Consider the following 18,170-nt stretch of genomic DNA (forward strand, 5'->3'; position numbering starts at 1 on the left):
AAATAAAGAGGTCAAATTTGTGGTATGGTATCAGCAGCGTCAGACAAAGGGCCATCTTAGTGATCTGACAAGGATGACCTTAGGTGGCAGCATCCATGCCATTGCTAACTCTAGTTGATCATAATTTTAGCTTTTGGTTCTGACATGAATTAATTATTGTGGTTAAATAAAAACCAGAGATTATTGTTAGAGTTTAGTGATTCCTCAAGCATTTATTGCTCAACAAGCATTTATTGAGTGCCAACTGTGTGCTGGTGCTTTCATAGGCCCTGGGGGTAGAAAGTTGAATACGACATAACCACCCCTGACTTCAGGTTTTCATACACCAGTTGGAGAAGACACAAGTTATTTTCTGTGTGATAAAAGGTGAGGGCAGTAGGGGCAGAAGGCTTTGGGTGCTAAAGGAGAGACACTGAGCCAAGTTAGAAATAATGGACTGAGAATGAGCATTCAAACTTCAAATTTCTAGCAACCAGAACGGCAAGTAGAACAGAAGGCTAGAGAAGACAAACTGTGAGCATTCTGTTTTATAAAAATTTCCACTGTCTTGTTTTCTATTCAATGAATGCTTTATTTACTAGGCAAAAGTAGCAGTGTTCTAACAGAGATTCATGGACATGGACTATAGACTAGTGGTTATCAGAGGGTAGGGGGTAGGGGAGGAGGAGGGAGGTAGACGGGGTAAAGGGGGTCAAATATAGGGGTGTAGGAGGAGGGCGAAGTGGATAAAGGGGATCAAATATATGGTAGTTGAAGGAAACTGGACTTTGGGTGTTAAACACACAATATAATATACAGATGTCAAATTATAATGTACACCTGAAAATTATATAATTGTAGTAACCAATGTTACTCCAATAAACAATTAAAAAATAAAATAAAGTATTTGTTATCCTTAAAAAAAAGTAGCAGTGTTCTGTGATTAAGAGGGCTTTAAGAGGCATATTTCATCAGACTATTGGGCAAGTAACTGCTGTATCTTCAGCTCATTGCAACAGTGTATGGCATATAGTAGATGCTCAATAAGCATTTGTTTATTGAATGAGAGAAAGATTGGTGTGCTCAGGTTCCCCTTGTTGGTCTGGATAGGGTGGATGACAGGACAGGAGTTGAGGGTAGGATGCCTGGCTAGCCTGGACAGGGACATGGCCAGACCTGTTGCCCACAGGTAATAGACTACTTTCTTGAGAGCTGCACTGGCATCACAGGAAACTACAGTACTGGCAGGAGTAAAATTATATGCAAGGGAGAACATGCAGTTGACATTCAGCAAGAACTCTGCTCCTACCATTAGTTCTGGTGCGTGAGTTCTTTGGAATGAATGTAGCACCAAGCGAGAGGATTGTTTACTCCACTGCAGACAGTTCATACACATTCACAAAGGTTGGGTGACCATGGATTCAAGCAGCACTTCCTCCTCTCTATTCTCAGTTTGTAGAAAAAGCAAAGTGAAAGTACGCTGTGCTGTGCTGTGCTGTGCTGTGGAAGAAACATTAACATGAATGCCTGGGCTCTGGATGATTTGTCCATGAGCTGGTGCCCTCTGTGTGTGTTATTGATTGCTGAGACCCTGTCTAAACTGGGTCTCTTCCTGTTAACTGGCAGTTGTCCTGCTCGTGTTCCAGTAACGGGAATTCCCACTCTGGAATTGGCGTTGTTACGTTCCATGTTATGCTGACTGAAGCAGAGCGAATGTATGGTGTGTGTTGGAGCCTGCGGAGATGCCCTGGTCCAAGGTGGAGACTCTCCTTAGGTTTCCTCATTCTGATTTTTTTTTTCTGTGTACAATTCTGGGCTTGCTCAAGGATTTCTGGGTTCAGGGATGTTCTTGCTCTTCCCATAGTTATAGGTCTTTGTCATTTAGAGATGCTCCAAGTTTACCTTGAAAGAATGGTCCTTGTTGAAGCTGATTTCTCCATTATGCCCCACAGAGTGCTGGCTGCCACCCCATTTGCTCAGGGAGTGGCTGCCTGGTAACATAGCTGGGCCTCTTGTTCTATTGAACTCTCAGTCTTGTCTGCTTTCTCCCTAAAGATTCTGTTTACTGCAAGTTGGAGCTAAGGTGTTATTTCAATCAGTCAATCAATTAGTCAGTCAGTCAGTCAACCAATCAATCAATTAGTCAGTCAATCAACCAATCAGTCAGAATATTTTCATGTGTTCAGGCACTGATCTAGGCATTTGGGAGATATCAGGGAAGAAAGCTGAAAAGTTTTTGGTCTCTGGAGTGATTATATTCTAATGAGTGGTGGGGGCACTCATTTTCATAGATAAGCAAATTTAATAGTGTGGTAGAAGGTGATATGTGCTCTGGATAAAGAAAATGTAGAGCAAGATGAGGAGGAGCTAAAATGTGGGAGCTGGATCGTAATATTAAATAGGGTGTACAGGACAGGCCAATGAGGTGAACTTCGACTAGAGACCAGAAGGAAATGAGGGAGTGGCCAGTTGGATCCTGGGAAAAGAATACTTCAGGCAGAGGAATGAGCTAAAGCCCAGCTTGCCGGGCTGTGGCGGGGAAGTCAGCGAAGAGACCTATGGGGCTAGAGTGGAGTGAGCAGGTACAGCAAGTAGGGAAGGAGGTCAGCCCATGGTACCTCATCTGTTATAAAAACTTCAGCTTGTACCCAGAGTGCAGCATGTTGAACCACTCTGGTTTCATGTCAAAAATGTTTGGGCAAAGGTACATTCAGAGGACTGTTAGGATATTGGGGTGCAGGCAAGACATTTTGTTGGTTGTTTCCTGTTATAAACCTGAACACAAAATGCATCTTTCATTGCAAAACTGCCTAGGTCACTATCGAATGACATTCCCTGCCCTGATTGCAGTAGCTCAAGGGCAGTATCTTACAACCTCTTCAAGCCCACTCTTGCTGTGGGTTGCAGAGGTTATTGTGGCGGAGGAACTATATGGCCACTTTTCGTACATGACCACCCACCTCTTAGTCATTTGAAAGAGAAAGAAACTTGTGGTCATCCCTGAGATCTTGGCAAGGGTTTGTCTGTCTGCAGACAGGGAGAGCCCTGGAGGCTGGGTGGGCAGTGTGCACAGTCTCCCTAGAGCCAATTAATGGTTCTCGGGTTCTATGGAAGACAAAGAGCTCTCAAAGACTGATATAAGCTTTGAGAATCTGGCCTGTGGTATAGCTTTTTACAATTTGCTGAGAGCCAGACCTTACAGTAGAAAATACTGGAGGCTACTGTTCATGCAGCACAATGAATATTTGCCAGGCATTTGCTGGAAACGGCAGATATGTAGATGAAACTATTGCCCCTTCCTTTAAGCTGCTCATGGGCTGCATCTGAAGTCCCAGAACTCAAGCTCGCCCACCAGGTCAGCTAGATACCCAGAGGGGCCAGAGAGGTGAGCAAGGCCAGCTGGGTCTAATGCTGCAGAATAGGCAGGTGCCCAAGAGCGCATGCTCCATCCAAATGCAGCGCTGGCAGTACTGGGAGAAAGGGAGACAACCCACTGTCGGCAGATCTCAGTTTTTCCAGAGAAGCCAAAAATCTAGTGTTCTTTCTTTTCTTTTTTTAATTTGTGAGGGCTCCCGATTTAAAAATGTTAGTAGCCAATTCTGATATTTGAATAATATTGTGTAAGTGGAACAGAAACCTCCAGATTTCACCCTGAGGTAGCCCTTTTGCAAATTTTGGTCTACATAGATAAAATACAAGGTGAAGTCACTGTACAGCAGCTAAAAATGAATAGTTATATGGGCTAAGCTGTTGACAGTTTTGTTGATTTGTTGTTCAAACTGCTTCATCCTTTTTTTCCCTTCAGTGATGACTGAATTCAACATCTATCACAAATTTTTATAGTCCATTATAATTTTATTTGAGTAGGAGAGAGTCTGGAAGCTGTTGAAAGTTCTGTTGAAGTGAGTCAGAATGTGAATCAGTTAAATTTGACCTCTATTAGCTGCACCTCTTCTGCCTGGGTTACAGCAAGCGTGATGAAGGTGGGTGGTGGAGTCAGGTTCTTAAGTTGGGTTAGTTCTCACCCATGGCTGGGGGTGAGGTTGTTGCCAGGCATCTGTTTGACAGAGGTGGTCTAATTAAAGTGGGATTGATTTATTAACAGAGCTTTACTGGTCACATAATTTAGCAACTCAGAGGTGTTATGGAGCCTAGGGTATTGGTAAAGAGGCTCAAGGTAATTATTGCCCGACTTCGAGAGAATGACAGATGGGTCCTCATTGTTGCTATAAATCTAGCCTGCAATTGAAATGGCTTTCTTTGTTTAACATTGTTGAAGGGCTCTGGCATTGATCCTCACTTCTGCCTTGCTGGCACTCTTGCCTCTCTGTGCATTTCCAAGGCACTTTGTCTGAACCTCGCAACCCTCCCGCAAAGCCTGCTGATTATTCAGCTGTGGGATTTGCATTTAGCTTTGCCCTAACAATGGGTTGCCTGGGTCCCACCATTTTCCAGCTGTCTTTCTGTTTGAATTTGAGTTTCCAGCTGACATGCTTTCTGGCCCAAATGCAACTTAGTTAAAGAAGGTCTGGTCTTTAACTAGACCTGTATAAATATTTATTTAAGACTTCTGTTGTATGTGTGCTTCTGGGAGTGTAGCTGTTATTACCCCCTTGACACAAATGCAAGTAGAGTGTAAGACAAGCAGAAACCTGGGAGGCAGGAGGCCCCTTAGATAGGGAGTGACATTTTGCTTGTGTTCTACTCCCTGGCTTGCCTGGCCCTCTGCCATGCTCTGGTGAACTCTTTGGGGAATTAGCAACCTGCTCATGTAGGTGATTTGGTCTAGAGAGATGGATTTTAGAAACTTAGACGTAATGAAGACAGGTAAGGTAGCCAGAAGCATTCATGAGTTCACAGTACAGCCCACTCCCTGATGTGCACCATGAATCTGGTTTCTGTTCTTCTGTTTTAGATTTTTGGCTATATTGCTATGAGTTGGGCAATTTTTTCCCCCAAATAGAATGGATTTCTTTTTCTGATCTGAATGGTCCTATATGACGGTTGTAGGAAATGTGGAAAATACAAAAAAAAGTCGAGAGTAAAGAAATTTACTTAAATATTCCCGTCCACCAAAGGATAACCGCTGTTATCAGTTGAGGCATTTTTTTTTCTATTTGTTTTCAATGATTTTTTTAAAATAAGGTTTTACTGTAAAGCTAGTTATATCACATATATCATCTTATAACTTGCCCCTTTCTACCTGTTTTTTGCTAAAACTATAGGGAAATCTGTTATAACTTCCCTCTTCCTCCCTTTTGCTTCAGACAAAATGGCCTCACATATGCCAGGTGTTCCACCTCAGGGCCTTTGCACAGACTCTACCTATTATCAGGAAGGTTCTTCCTCTGACTGTATGGCTCACTCCCTCACCTCCTCTAAGTCTTTGTTCAAATGTCACCTTCTCAGTAAAGCCTCTCCTGATCTCTCTATTCAGTTTGGACCTGTATCAGCCGGAATACCTCCTGACCCAGACCCATCCTTTCATATGGCACCCAGTGCTGATGGCACCAAACACATCACCAGTTTATTATCAATATCATTATTTTAACTAATATATTAATATAAGCATTAACCAACACTACTTTTTTAAGCATTTTGAATAACTACGTATAGCTTGTTTTTTGAATGGACCATACTTTAATCATCAACCAACTACTGGACATTTAGATTGTGTTCAGTGTTTTACTATTATAAATTGTATAAACCTACTATGAACCTTTTGTGTATAAAGTATTTTTCCATTTCTTAGATGTTAAAAGAGATTTTAGACATGGATTTTTGGATCAATGTATATCATATTGAGACATTTGGCTGCAAGTGATACAAACTCAACTCAAACTGGCTTAAGCAAATTAAATTATTGACCGACAAGTCTGAAAAATACAGGTAAACTTCAGGTAGGGCTGACCCCAGAGGTTCGGTCTGTGTTCTCAGGGGTCTGATTTGTATCTCATAGCTTTAATATCTGCTTTCCTCTGTGTTGGTTTCATTCTGAGGTAGCCTCTCTGCATTGAGCTCAAAATTGCTACCTTAAACTGCTGTTTTCATCCTACCAACTCTACAATCTCCCCTTAGAAAGATATCCTCCTCCCGATGTTTTCAGCAAAAACTCAGGACAGATCTTCACTGGCTCATCTTTGAATCATTCACTTTGGCTGCAGGACAGGGATATACTAGAATGGGAATAATGATGTCATCCCACCCACACCACATCATCTGAGGGTTGGGAGGCACGGTTTCCCAGAGGAGACGTAAGGCACTTTGACCTGGAGAGCGGGAATGGAGAATGGGCACTGGGCAGGCCCCAAACTGCAGATCTTCATCTTGCTTATGATCATTGTAAAGACTCCGTGTCTTAGTTAAAAAAAAAAAAAAAAAAAAGAGGAAGAAGTAAAAAGTATGGAAAGTGAGAGGAGCCCAGTCACACCCTAAGCATGCATTTTGGGTTGCGTGAAGCCAGCTCTATCAGATAGCAGTCTGCCTCCACCATCACCATGAGGGAGCAAGAGAGTGGATTAAGAGGCGGGAAACTGGGCCTCAGCTTCCTGGGGAATGAGGCTTCTATGGCCTGCAATTGAATGCCTCACAGGATGTTGGTGGCCACCGGCTCCCTAAAGGCATGTTTAAGTTATGAGCAAGGAGACAAGTTCTAAATGTGAGGAGGAGAAACATTCTTGACAATCTCCCTAAGGGATTCTGATAGCGATGCTATCCAGATGAATTCGGAGGCTGCTGACAGTGGAGCGCTCCATTCCAGAGCAGCTGCAGTGTTTGTCAAACAGGCCCCGCACCATGTGCTGACAGGCACAGTGACTTCATTATCTTCGGCTCTATTGCCCCCACCTTGACTGAAAGCCATCTACATAGGACAGCTCCGCTTCACGGCTGCCTGACTGCCTGTCTGTCCGTTGACCTTGCCAGCTTGCAGCATAATTGTCTGAGGTCAAAAGGGCCCTAGTCTGTTGTCCACTGTTGAATTTGCACCTGCTTTAAAGGCACTGCTGGACTTTTGTTGGACCTATGGTGGCTTTCAGCTTACCTTAGCCAAGTGTGTGGGGGCCTTCAGGCGCACTTACCTTGAAATCTCTACCCGGATGAGTCATCCTGACCCAGGCCTGCTGTTCTGCAAGTAGAACCCATTCCTAGTGTGAGGGAATTGGAAATGTCCTGATGAAAACCTCACAGTTCCGCTCTCTTTCCGTGGGAACGGGGGCTGTTTAAATCAATCCAACCCTTTCTTTTGAGTCTGTTCTTATCTCAGAATTAGAATGTGTCACATTTAGTTATAGGCCAAGGAAAATAAGGTTATTACTTTATACTCTTCAGAAATTCCCGAAAGGCCGCTCATCTCTTCCATTCCGGTTCTGGGCTAATGACCGTTCGCTGTTATTTCATCATGAGTACCGGGGAGTTGCTATGAAGGGAGGCCGCCTGAGCCAAGGCTGTGTGGAGGGCCCTTCAGTGTACCCTGGGTTCTCCATGCAATTTGTGGCTTTTTCTTCCTTTCCATCTCATCAAGAGATTATATGGAGCCAATTTATAAGTAAATGACACATGTTAATCCTTCTCTTCTGTGAAGGGCTCTGGGTTAACTTGGAGCCCTCTTGCTCACATTTGCCCTGGTGCAGAGAGATAGAACAGTATTAATATGGGCAGGCTGAACTCACAAACACAGACAGAGCTTTCCAGTATAATTATTTGAGTACTCGAGGTCATGGACGCTGACTCTGATTGAATCAGGGAAACTCCACCAGTCAGTGACCAGCTTCTTCGTCGGAGTCCAGAGTCTGAGACAAGGGTCTTTGTTTTCTCAGTATGGTCAAGTGGGCATCCACCTCTTTGAAATCTCTAGCCCACTGTATAAATGTCTGGTATTACCAAACAACTTAATTAAAACTTTCACAGTAGTGGTTTACTGCTTGGGAAGCCAGCAGTCTTCTGTGATGGTGAGTGGAGTGCTTTTCCGGGTGTGCCTTCCATCTCGTGGTGCCCAGGCTGGATGGTTCAGGGAGAGACAGAGCAGGAGCTCCGGCTGGGCCAGTCTTCGTGATCCGTTGTGTATATCGAGCATCTGTGCCAGATGTTAGTGGGAGTTCAAAACATTTTCCCTGTTGTTAAAGAAGTAATCCACAAAAAGCACACAGCTAAGATAGTCTAAAAACAGGTTGTAAAGCGGGGAAAATAAACATATACTCATTTTGACTTGTTTCTGTGAAAGTTTACTAAACTTAATTAACAGTTCCCGAGCACTTACTGCAAGCCAGAGTCAGTATTCCATGAGGCATCTTAGTGCTGAGGGCAGCCAACGAGGCATCCGCTGCCTTTTTCACACATGCCAACGTGGCCTGTGAGTTGAGTTCTCTGGGAAGGCCCAGTGCCTCTTTGCACTGCCACAGCTGTGTTGCCCACAAAAGCTATAGTTGGTCACTGAGCACAGCTGGCTCTGCCCTTCTCCCTGTGCTCATAGGAGCAACAGCAAGGATGACTAGAGCAGCTCATGTCAGAAACAAAGAGGGTCAGGAATTTAATAGATTACATTACACAGCCTGAGGACTGGCATGTGGCTGAGTGTCAGGAAACTAGGAAGCCAGAGGTTCTTTCTTGCCCCAGAGCTGTTTACCCCATGCTGTCTTTCTGCTCCTCAGTCTTTATAGCAAATGAAAATTCACAGAAAATGAAATATGCTTGCTTCATATTGGGTCACATGACCCCTTGTGGTTAGGGGGAGGGGTACAAAGCACATCAGGTCTGTGCAAGGCCCATTCCTGGATCCTATGGACTGGATGGAGAGCAGGTCCCAGAGAAGGGGGTTAGCTGAGTGGGATTATTGACCTCCATGCCCCACACCTCTCTTACTCAACGAGTGAGCGCTTGCAACACCTGTGCCCGGAATAATCCTCTTCAAAGCTTTGCCAACCCACTGGGTAGGGTTTCATTTTTTGTTGGAGGGTGGACATATGCTTGTTCAATGTGGAGAGCTGCCTTTATTATGTCGTACTGAGAACAGTCTTCGAAGCTGGATATTGCTTGGGCACAGAGCAGATCACTCAATTAGGCAAAGGTGCTACTCAGTTGACTTACCTCCCAAAAGATAGATTTTTGAATATGGATAAGTGTTTTAATTATACTTGTTATATCTACATTTGTAGATTATCTATTGTTTAAGATCATTTGTTATTGTCTACAATTAGATTTTAAACTCTGATGGGCAAGAGATTTATTTCAACTGTTAGCAATACGTGTGCGTGTAGATACTACTAATTACCTTATTATGGGAACAGTTTGGGTGGTTCTACTTTCATTTGGGAAGTGTAATATAGTTCCCATTCCCAGCTCTCTATTCCCTGTTGCTACATTCTCAGAGTCTCAGCAGTCGTTTGATTGACAACTGCTTAAGCATTTTCATTCTGAAACTGGCCCTTTCGTCTCAGGGCACACTGTGAGGGGAAGCTGCTGTAGGTGAGGTCTGGAATCTTTTCATTTCTCTCTACTTTTTTTTTAGTTCTCAGTTTTTACCACTACAGTTAATTTTTAATTTTATTCTCTTGGAACTTTTCCATTGACGTTTAAAAGGGCACATGAAACATATTAATGTACTCACAAATGAGGGAAAATATCCACGAGGTCTTAAAATATTCTGAATAATATTTTCTTTCTTTTTAGCTGTCTCCGTTATGAGGTACAGCGCCTCTGCTTTTGGGTTTGCAGTAAGTAACCTGAAATGTACTTTTATGAAGTTTTGCACGTTTTTTTCCTGAGCCCACGAATCTTTCCTTGGGCTCTCAGTTAAGACGGTATTAGCAGATGAGAATTTAGCATGACAGACATACACCTTTTATGGAAATAGCTTCTATAAGAAATTACAATTTAATAGAAGCAAATCGCAATGACACTGTATGATCCTCAAGAACATATTAGGGGCTCACATTTCTCACAGCTGATTGAGAAGATGTTTTAGGGTTTCAGCCTTTTTCCCCACTCAAAGCTGTAGGTTTGAAAGTGGGCACACATTGGAGCGAAGCCTCTGCTGGTGTAGGCAAAGTGTTGGGAGTTAAGAGCCAGGGCTGCTGGCACTCGATAAGTCCGACTGTAGCCCGACCAGGGGTAACCTGGCTTCCCAGCCTGCTTCCTGATGCTAAAACACAACATCAAGTAAAACAGGTCTCAGGTGTTTTATAGGCTAGACATGTTGAACACTCGAGTGAAGGTTCCCCATGTCCCTTTAAGAGAGTGCTAGTGCTCGTAATTTTTCAGATGACGAGTATGGTATGGCGCAATGACTCAGAGAGCTCCTGTAAACATCCCTCCTGCATAGCTTTAGGGTTTCCTGTACCTGAGGGTGTATGTTCCTGTTCCCAAACCCACATCGTCCTTTTGTTGTGAGAACTTCAGGGGTTGCAGAATCTTTTCAGAATCTTTTGGAAGGTGTGGGACTGTCTCTCCAGAAAATGCACCGCTCCACACACACACTCCTCTCTTTTTCCCCTCCTTTGCCTCCCTTCCTTCCTCTTCCTCACATTCACTCATTCATTCAAAAAAAATCATTGAATTTCAAACTGTTGGCAGACTTCCCAGAACCCTTGGACGACCCTACCCTCACCCTGGACCCCAGGTAGAAGAGTCCCATTGAGAACCAGAAACAGAACTCACACCGAATATTTTACTTGGGACATACAGGAAAATGCTGAAATTATCTTCCTTTCCATGGGGAAGCCATTTTTATATGTGTCAGAACAGTGTGCTACCCGCTCCCCCTCCCCCCATACCTCCAGAATGCTGGGAGCCAGGGGCCCCGGGAGCGGACTCAACATGCCACAGAGTGTGTTTTCTCAGGCCATGGGAGCAGTGCGAGATGCGAGGAGGAGCTGGCATATGGTGTGCCCTGGGCTCCAGCTCCCCAGGATCCACCGTGAGGAGGATGAGTGGCCTGTGTCATAGTGGTGCCAATCCGCTTTGCTCTGAGGTCACTTGCTCAGATGTTCTGAGTCACAGAACAGTTGCCTTGTATCTTCACAGTCATGTCCTATTGACTCTGGAAAGCCACTAATGCTGTGTCTCCTTCTCCTAGTTTGATGCCATCCTTGATGTCCTGTCATCAGCGATTGTCCTGTGGCGTTATAGCAATGCAGCCGCTGTACACTCTGCCTATAGGGAGTACATGTAAGTGGATTTTTATCTTCTTCCAGACTGCAGAACCCTTGCAAATGAAGGCCACATATTTAGGTTGTCAGTACAGCTTACTCTGCAACTTTGGTCCCAGTGACAGGAATAAGGCTCCCAAATTGCCTTCGAGAATGGCTGGTGTGATATAAGCCATATGATAGACCCCTTCTGTGATGGTCAGAGAGATGGAATGTCCCTTTATAATTCTCTCTGTTCTCTGTTCTTGAGTCCTGAGTGAATATTTGTATGCTCATTTGTCTGCCTATCATTTTGTACGTTGATCTATCAATTTATCCATCCTTCCATCCTTTCTGTTTGTATTATTGGAATCTTTGTTCCCTTAAATTTTCATACTTTTTTCTTTTGAAAGATGAATTCTCCAGTAATTTACAAAAAACATCTTGAGGGCATTCTAAATTATTCCACTTATCGTCCATCCCTCTTTGTGTTAGAGAATATTGCTTGCCTCAGTCTTCACATCCTCTGGGGGATGATTTTGTCTTTGAAGGATTTGTGTTTGAGACCATAAAACATGTGTCTAGTCCAGCTTCCATCTTTTTATTCCGTTTGTAATCCTCAAGGTGATAACACAGGTTCCAGAGTGAGATTTTTTGGCTTTAAATCTCAGCTCCCCAACTTGTTACCTTTGGGACCGTGAGAAGCTACTGACTGGTCTGTATCTCGTTTCCTCATCTGGAAAAGTAGGAAAACAATACCTCCTGTAATGATTGTATGACTGAGATATAATCATCACAGTATAAAACACACACACACACACACACACATGGAAAGAGGGAGGGAAGGAGGTAGAGAGAGAGGGAACAAGAGAACAATCAATGTATGGCCTGTAGTTTAGGAAACCTTAGCAACCATCATTAATTATTAAGGGAGCTCCCCTGGGCCTGAGCCAGCACTGGTCATCAGGGTGCAAGGTTTACCCTCCCTCTGCAGCTTTTGAACGGTTGACTACTAATGAGTAAATGCCCCTTGCTGTGGTTTATGGTGGTGCCCAAAGGTATTTTTGGTGGGAATGCCATGTCATACTCAAACATACAAATGTTGGGAGAGTCTCCTAAGCCAGGAGACTTAGGAAATATATATGAGATTGCGTGTGCCAAATGGAAAGCTTTTGAAAGATGACGCCATACTGATTAGTAGATGGGAACAAATATTAATTTATTTCATCATTGGCTTTAGTTAGAGCACAGAAACTTCTTTTAGGCGTTAAATATTTATTTTAATGTGCTTCAGCTCTTTCAAAAAATGTAATTAAAGTATCAAAAGGGTCAAATTTGTGATATGTGATATTGTTTAGGATGACGTTAATTTTCAAAAAAGTGAGTCAATTTGTGGTTCAAAAAAATTGAAATAAGAAAATTGAAAATAAGAAAACAATAGTAGTAAACTGATTTTGTAAGATTTCAACTGATGGTACCGTAATGACCACAGTTAAATTAACATTTGTCTAGCCAAAACAGCGGCTAATGCATCCACCCAAGCTATTGCTGGCTGTTATTGGGAGAATCCAGTGAGGAAAGTCTACAGAGTGCAACCCAGAGATATACTTAAATTTCAAGGACTAGTTCCTGTCCTATCACGGAACATATGTCCTTTGTTCCTGTAGTTCTGCCATTTGAGATGATAGCCACTAGTGGGTATTTTAGCATTTATATGTGGCTGGTACTAAGAGGTGTTGTAAGTGTAAAATACACACCAGATTCAAAAGATGTAGAAAGAAAGAATGTAAACATTTTATTAATAATTTATAAAATATGAGTTATATTTTGATGTAAGAATAGTTTGGCTATATTGGGTTAAATAAATGATTACAATTAATTTTACTTATATTTACATTTTTAATGTGGATTTTAGAAATTTAAAGTACACAGGTGTTTTATTTTATTTCTATTGAGCCGTGCCCTCAAAAGAGAAAGCTCTCCCTTCTGCCTTTTTTTATTTTAGAATAATTAATAATCCAGAATATGATTTGCAATTCTAGAAGAAATCAAGTTCAGCGTTTCTCAGTTTTTCTCTTCTAATATGCTTATTTTTAATCTGATTTTTTTTAATGCTAAAATGAGTTTCTTACATATTAGTCACAAAGTCACACATTGTTGTGGCTTTTCTACAGTGTTGGGATCTCTGTATTTGCCCGGTGGCCTGGAGATTTTCTAAGATTAAGATTGATAAAAGAAAATGTCTTTGATTTTAATGATCCCAAAGCAGGTATCACATGAACTATTTTAAAAAAATATATGTATTAATACCCAAAAGGCAAAAACTCACAGAGGAGTTGTTTTGATAACTCTCAGATGATAGTTCATGTGATAATGCTAGTGAATTCATTCAGAGAGTCTTAATCTGGGGATTAAAACGACACTCACAATTCTCTATTGTTGGCTTTAGTTTAAAGTTTTAATCTCTGGCTCATTCCATGTAAATTAAAAAAACATGGAATTACTACCAGCTGAGAAACTGATGTTTGCATATTAATGAGCATGAATGAATTATGATAGAGCTGGAAAAGCTATTGGTTTTCAGTTGTTAGAGAATAATACTTGAGAAAATGGGGATGGTACCCAACTGGTTCTTAGTTAATTCTTCTAATTTCCTACTTGAACTCTAAGCTTCAGAATGAATCTTGAGCTTAGAATTGCAATGCAAACAGATACCTTCCTCAGCCTTGCCACCTGCTGACTGTGGATGTTATGGGATGTTTGATGCTCAAAGGAAGAGTATGTCTTCAGCACCGCCACAGAATGGAGCTTCAACCAATAGTTTTGTTTTATACATTTTTACTATGGTAAAAAACACATAACATTAAATTTACCATCTTAAACATTTTAAGTGTACAGTTTAGTAGTGTTAACTATATTCACATTGTTGTTAACAGATATCCAGAAGTTCTTCACCTTGCAAAACTGAAACTCTGTACTCATTAAACAACTCCCAACCACCCCTCCCCCATCCCTTGGCAACTACCACTCTGGTTTTCATTTCTATGAATTTGACTACTTTAGGTACCTCATGTAAATGGGATCCTACAGTATTTATCCTTTCGTGACTGGCTTATTTCACTTAGCATAATGTCCTCAAGCTTCATCTATATTGTAGCATATGTCAGAATTTCTTTTATTTTTAGGGCTACATAATATTCCATTGTATGTATAAATTGCATGTTGTTTATCCCTTCATCTGTTTATAGACATTTGGGTTCTTTCCACCTCAACTATTGTGAATAAGGCTGCTATGAACATGGGTGTACAAAAATCTCTTTGTGACCATGCTTTTAATTCTTTTGGATATTTATCCAGAAGTGGGATTGCTGGGTCACACGGTAGTATTATTTTTAATATTTTTGAGGAACCTCCACAGCTATTTTCCATAGCAGATGCTCCATTTTGTAATCATACCAATTAGTTATTTATTTTGAAAAGCTCCAAATTTGACTAGTCACCTTCTTGTGGTGGGGGATATGTGTGAGGAGTTAGGTGGACCATCAGTTTTACACATGGTCAGAGTTTTCAACAAGTGAGTAAGATAGGAAAAGAGGCAAGGGAGTCAACTTCGTTTGAAAGGGAAGGATTCTAAGAACTCACCAGAATATCCAACCTGGGTAAGGAGTGATGGGAGGACAATGGCAAGGTTAATGAATAGTCATCATAGATTAGAAGTCTCTCTTAGCTTGACAGTTGTTGGTGTGGGACACTAATTTGAAAGTGGGATGCTAAAATCTAGGATGTCACAGGTGGTTTGTTTATTGGCATGGATTTAGGCTGGGAGTGGGTGGCTGACGTAGGGTGAGGACAAAAGAACAGGTGTGAGGCCAGGAGTTGGCTGGATGTTCTACCCGGGATTGAGGGCATGTTTGTAGAATTTAGGGAGGAGACGGGGGAGTGACGCAGGTGCTGTTGTCCTCAGTGAATGATGGAGAAGGGCCAGGAGGTTGGGTTAATGACAAGGAGGTGTGGTGGGTGGTTTTGAGGGAGGAAGCCTGAGAAACTGGTTTGGAATTTACCAGGTGAAAGAGGCTTTGAGAATGTGGATGAGAGAGAATGCCCCCTTCTCTTCAAAGGTTGGGAAGGCAACTTCCTCAGGAACAGGTGAGGGGAAGAGTCAGAAGAGTCCAAGGATGTGGAGACTCGGAATAGGATGAAAATGTTTGGGAAAGAAAGGAGCAGGGCCACGCAGGGAGACACAGAGAGTGTGGTTGTAAGGCCGGGGTGGTGATGGTTGTTCTGGTGACATTCAGTGAAAGAAGCATAGAGTGAAATAGTCTTTAGGGTATTTTCTCATTTGTTTTAATAGAAGAGGTTTGCGTTCACACACACTTGTTTAGACATATAAAAATTCTCTGCAAGGATACAAAGGAGACTGGCAGCAGGATCGCCTCTGGGAGGGGAACTGGGGACAGACGAAGGAGGGGAGACATTTTCTTTATATCCTTTAGACCAGGGCTGTCCAACAGAATTCTCTGAGATAATGGACATTTTCTGTGTCTGCATTATCCATTGTGGTAGCCACAAGCCACATGTGGCCATCGAGTACTTGTCATGTGGCTAGAGTGACTGAGGAACTGGGTTTTTAACTTTATTTCATTTTAATTAAAATAGTCACATGTGGCTAGTGACTACTGTATTGGACAATGCCCCTTTAGATGGTTTGATTACTTTTAATCTATATATTTTTAAAACAGACAAAGTTGTTAATAAATCAAAGTCCGGGGGATTTGGAAATGAGAGAAAGGTATCGATGGAGGGAAGGAGGTGCTGGAGGTAGAGGGTGTGGGGGAAATTAGTGTAGGAGGAACTTGACAAGGCCAAATGACACAGGGAATTTCATGCCTGTCTTAGCCATTCTCAGCCCCGTGTACCATGTAAGGCCACGTGGAAATACAGCCTCCTGCTGCCGTCAGCTGTGGAGGGCCATCGGGATGCTTGCTAGGGAAGGTACAGATTGACGCTCATTGCTCATCAGGGGTCTCTGACATTTTACATGTGATTGCAGCACACAGGTGGGAGTCTCCATGGAGGCTCCCCAGTCCCAGCTGTCTCTTCGGGCCATCCGTCAGCTACTGCGATGGAGAGGCGGAGGCAGATGGGAGGCTGCTCACCTTTACAGGCTTCTAAGTCTGCAGCACTGAGGCAAAAACACAGCTCAGGAGGTTGTTTGTTTGTTCCAAATAGACCTCCAAATGGCATTACGCTCAGCAGCCAGTTGGAGAGCTCTGGAGGGGATATTCTTCGAGAGGCATAAATCCTTTGTGTGTCTCCTCATGTGGAATAAATGGACCATACTGGTTCTTACCCAGGTGGGGCATTTGCTCCGTTTTCTTTTCCAATTTGCTGAGCCAAGTGCTTGGCCTGAAAACTACCAGTCGACAAGATGGCATGACAGTCCTTTGATTACTGGTTTCAACGGCACTGTCGCTGCTTTTGGAAATAGCTCTGGAAATTGAAAAAGAAAAGTCACTGATTCAGTTAAATGATGGATTGGTAATTTGCTTTTGGTGTCTGATCTAAGTAGACTGCAAAGACAATGAGTTATATGAAGAACACATTAAAATAGTACCACGTCTGCCCCTCTTCTCATGAGATATTTGATCTGACCTTACATCGGGGACTCAGGGAAAATGAATTGCATTTCCTCCACATTTGTCTAGTGCTGTTAGCTTTACAAAGCTGTGGAGTGCATTTTAGCTTAAGAGTAGACCCTGAACCAGAGGAATGAATAACTTCGGAGATGCCCTCAGTGACTAATGAGAGCCAATGCGGAAAGCAGAGACTGGACAGGATGACATGAACTCACCTGCCTTGAATAGTTCAGTTTAGTCTTGCCTGACAGCAGAAAGACCTTGCTTTCTGTCATGAAAAGGGCATATGAAACCCCCTGTGACACAGACATGACAGTAATGGTTGTGCTGTGGACAGGACACAGTAGAGGAAGGAATGTTAGGTTCCTTGGTCTTTGTTATGAGTTGAATTGTTTTCCCCCCAAAAAAGATGTTGTAGGCTTAACCACCCCCAGTACCACAGAATGTGACCCTATTGGGAAATAGGGTCTTTGCAGATGTAACTAAGTTAGAAGGGGTACTGATTCAGTATGATACTGAGGTCCTTATAAGAAGAGAAGAGACACAGAGATAGGCACACAAGAAGATGACCATGTGATCACAGAGGTAGAGGTCAGAGTGATGTGTGTACAAGTCAAAGAATGCCAAGGATTGTTGGCAAGCACCAGCCACTAGAAGAGGTAAGGAGGGATTCTGCTCCACGGGTGTCAGAGGGAGTGTGAGTCCAACACCTTGATATTGGACTTCTAGCCTCCAGAACTGTGAGACAATAAATTTCTGTTGTTTTAAGCCCCCCGGTTTGTGGTGCTTTGTTATAACAGTCACAGGAAACTAATACTGTCTATGAAAAGAATTCTCTGTCAGAACTGTACTCACCTGCTCTGTGACCTTAAGTGATTTATTAATCTTTCCAAAACCCAGTTTTCTTATGTGTGAAAGAGAGGAGGGCCATGATAGTTACCGAATAGCACTGTGGTGACCGTTAAACATGATGTTGTGTGTAACATCAATATATGCTCAAAAAACGTTAGGACACTTATTTTCCCTTGCTAGAGTTTTGAAAATGTTTTTTAGTTAGTCATACTGAGATAGTTTGAAATTGTTTGTTTTCTTGTTTTACTTTGATTTTCAAGAGCATGAAATAAAAGAATTGGCCAAGAAAATTGAAAAACTCAAACACAACTTTGGCATATGTAGAAAGTTGCTTTCGACCTCAAGACATGGGAGTAGTAGTATAGTGAGGCAATAAGATTATTCCTTGATTTCCTGATTTCACCTCCAAACCCCCTCTACCCAAAAGAAATCTGAAACAAGATAAAGCAACATGTGATTATTGTAAAAGGTTGAGGTAATTCATAGAGATACAAAGAATACAGTAAAACTCACTTGTTATAGGGCCCCCAGAGCTAACCTTTTGCATGTGTAACACACACACACACACACACACACACAC

The 18,170-nt window shown here is 42.4% G+C and overlaps 1 protein-coding gene across 1 annotated transcript in view; it reads left to right on the plus strand.

The window, feature by feature from the left end:
* TMEM163 (transmembrane protein 163) overlaps positions 1–18,170 on the plus strand; it is a 370,074-nt gene that overhangs the window by 274,011 nt on the left and 77,893 nt on the right. Inside the window, exons 6-7 of the mRNA XM_023527515.1 lie at positions 9,646–9,689; positions 11,051–11,142. Of these exons, the coding sequence (XP_023383283.1) occupies positions 9,646–9,689; positions 11,051–11,142 (136 nt within the window). The remainder of the gene's footprint in view (positions 1–9,645; positions 9,690–11,050; positions 11,143–18,170) is intronic.

Source organism: Pteropus vampyrus, unplaced genomic scaffold, assembly GCF_000151845.1.
Source record: "Pteropus vampyrus isolate Shadow unplaced genomic scaffold, Pvam_2.0 Scaffold17, whole genome shotgun sequence".
NCBI lineage: Eukaryota > Metazoa > Chordata > Mammalia > Chiroptera > Pteropodidae > Pteropus > Pteropus vampyrus.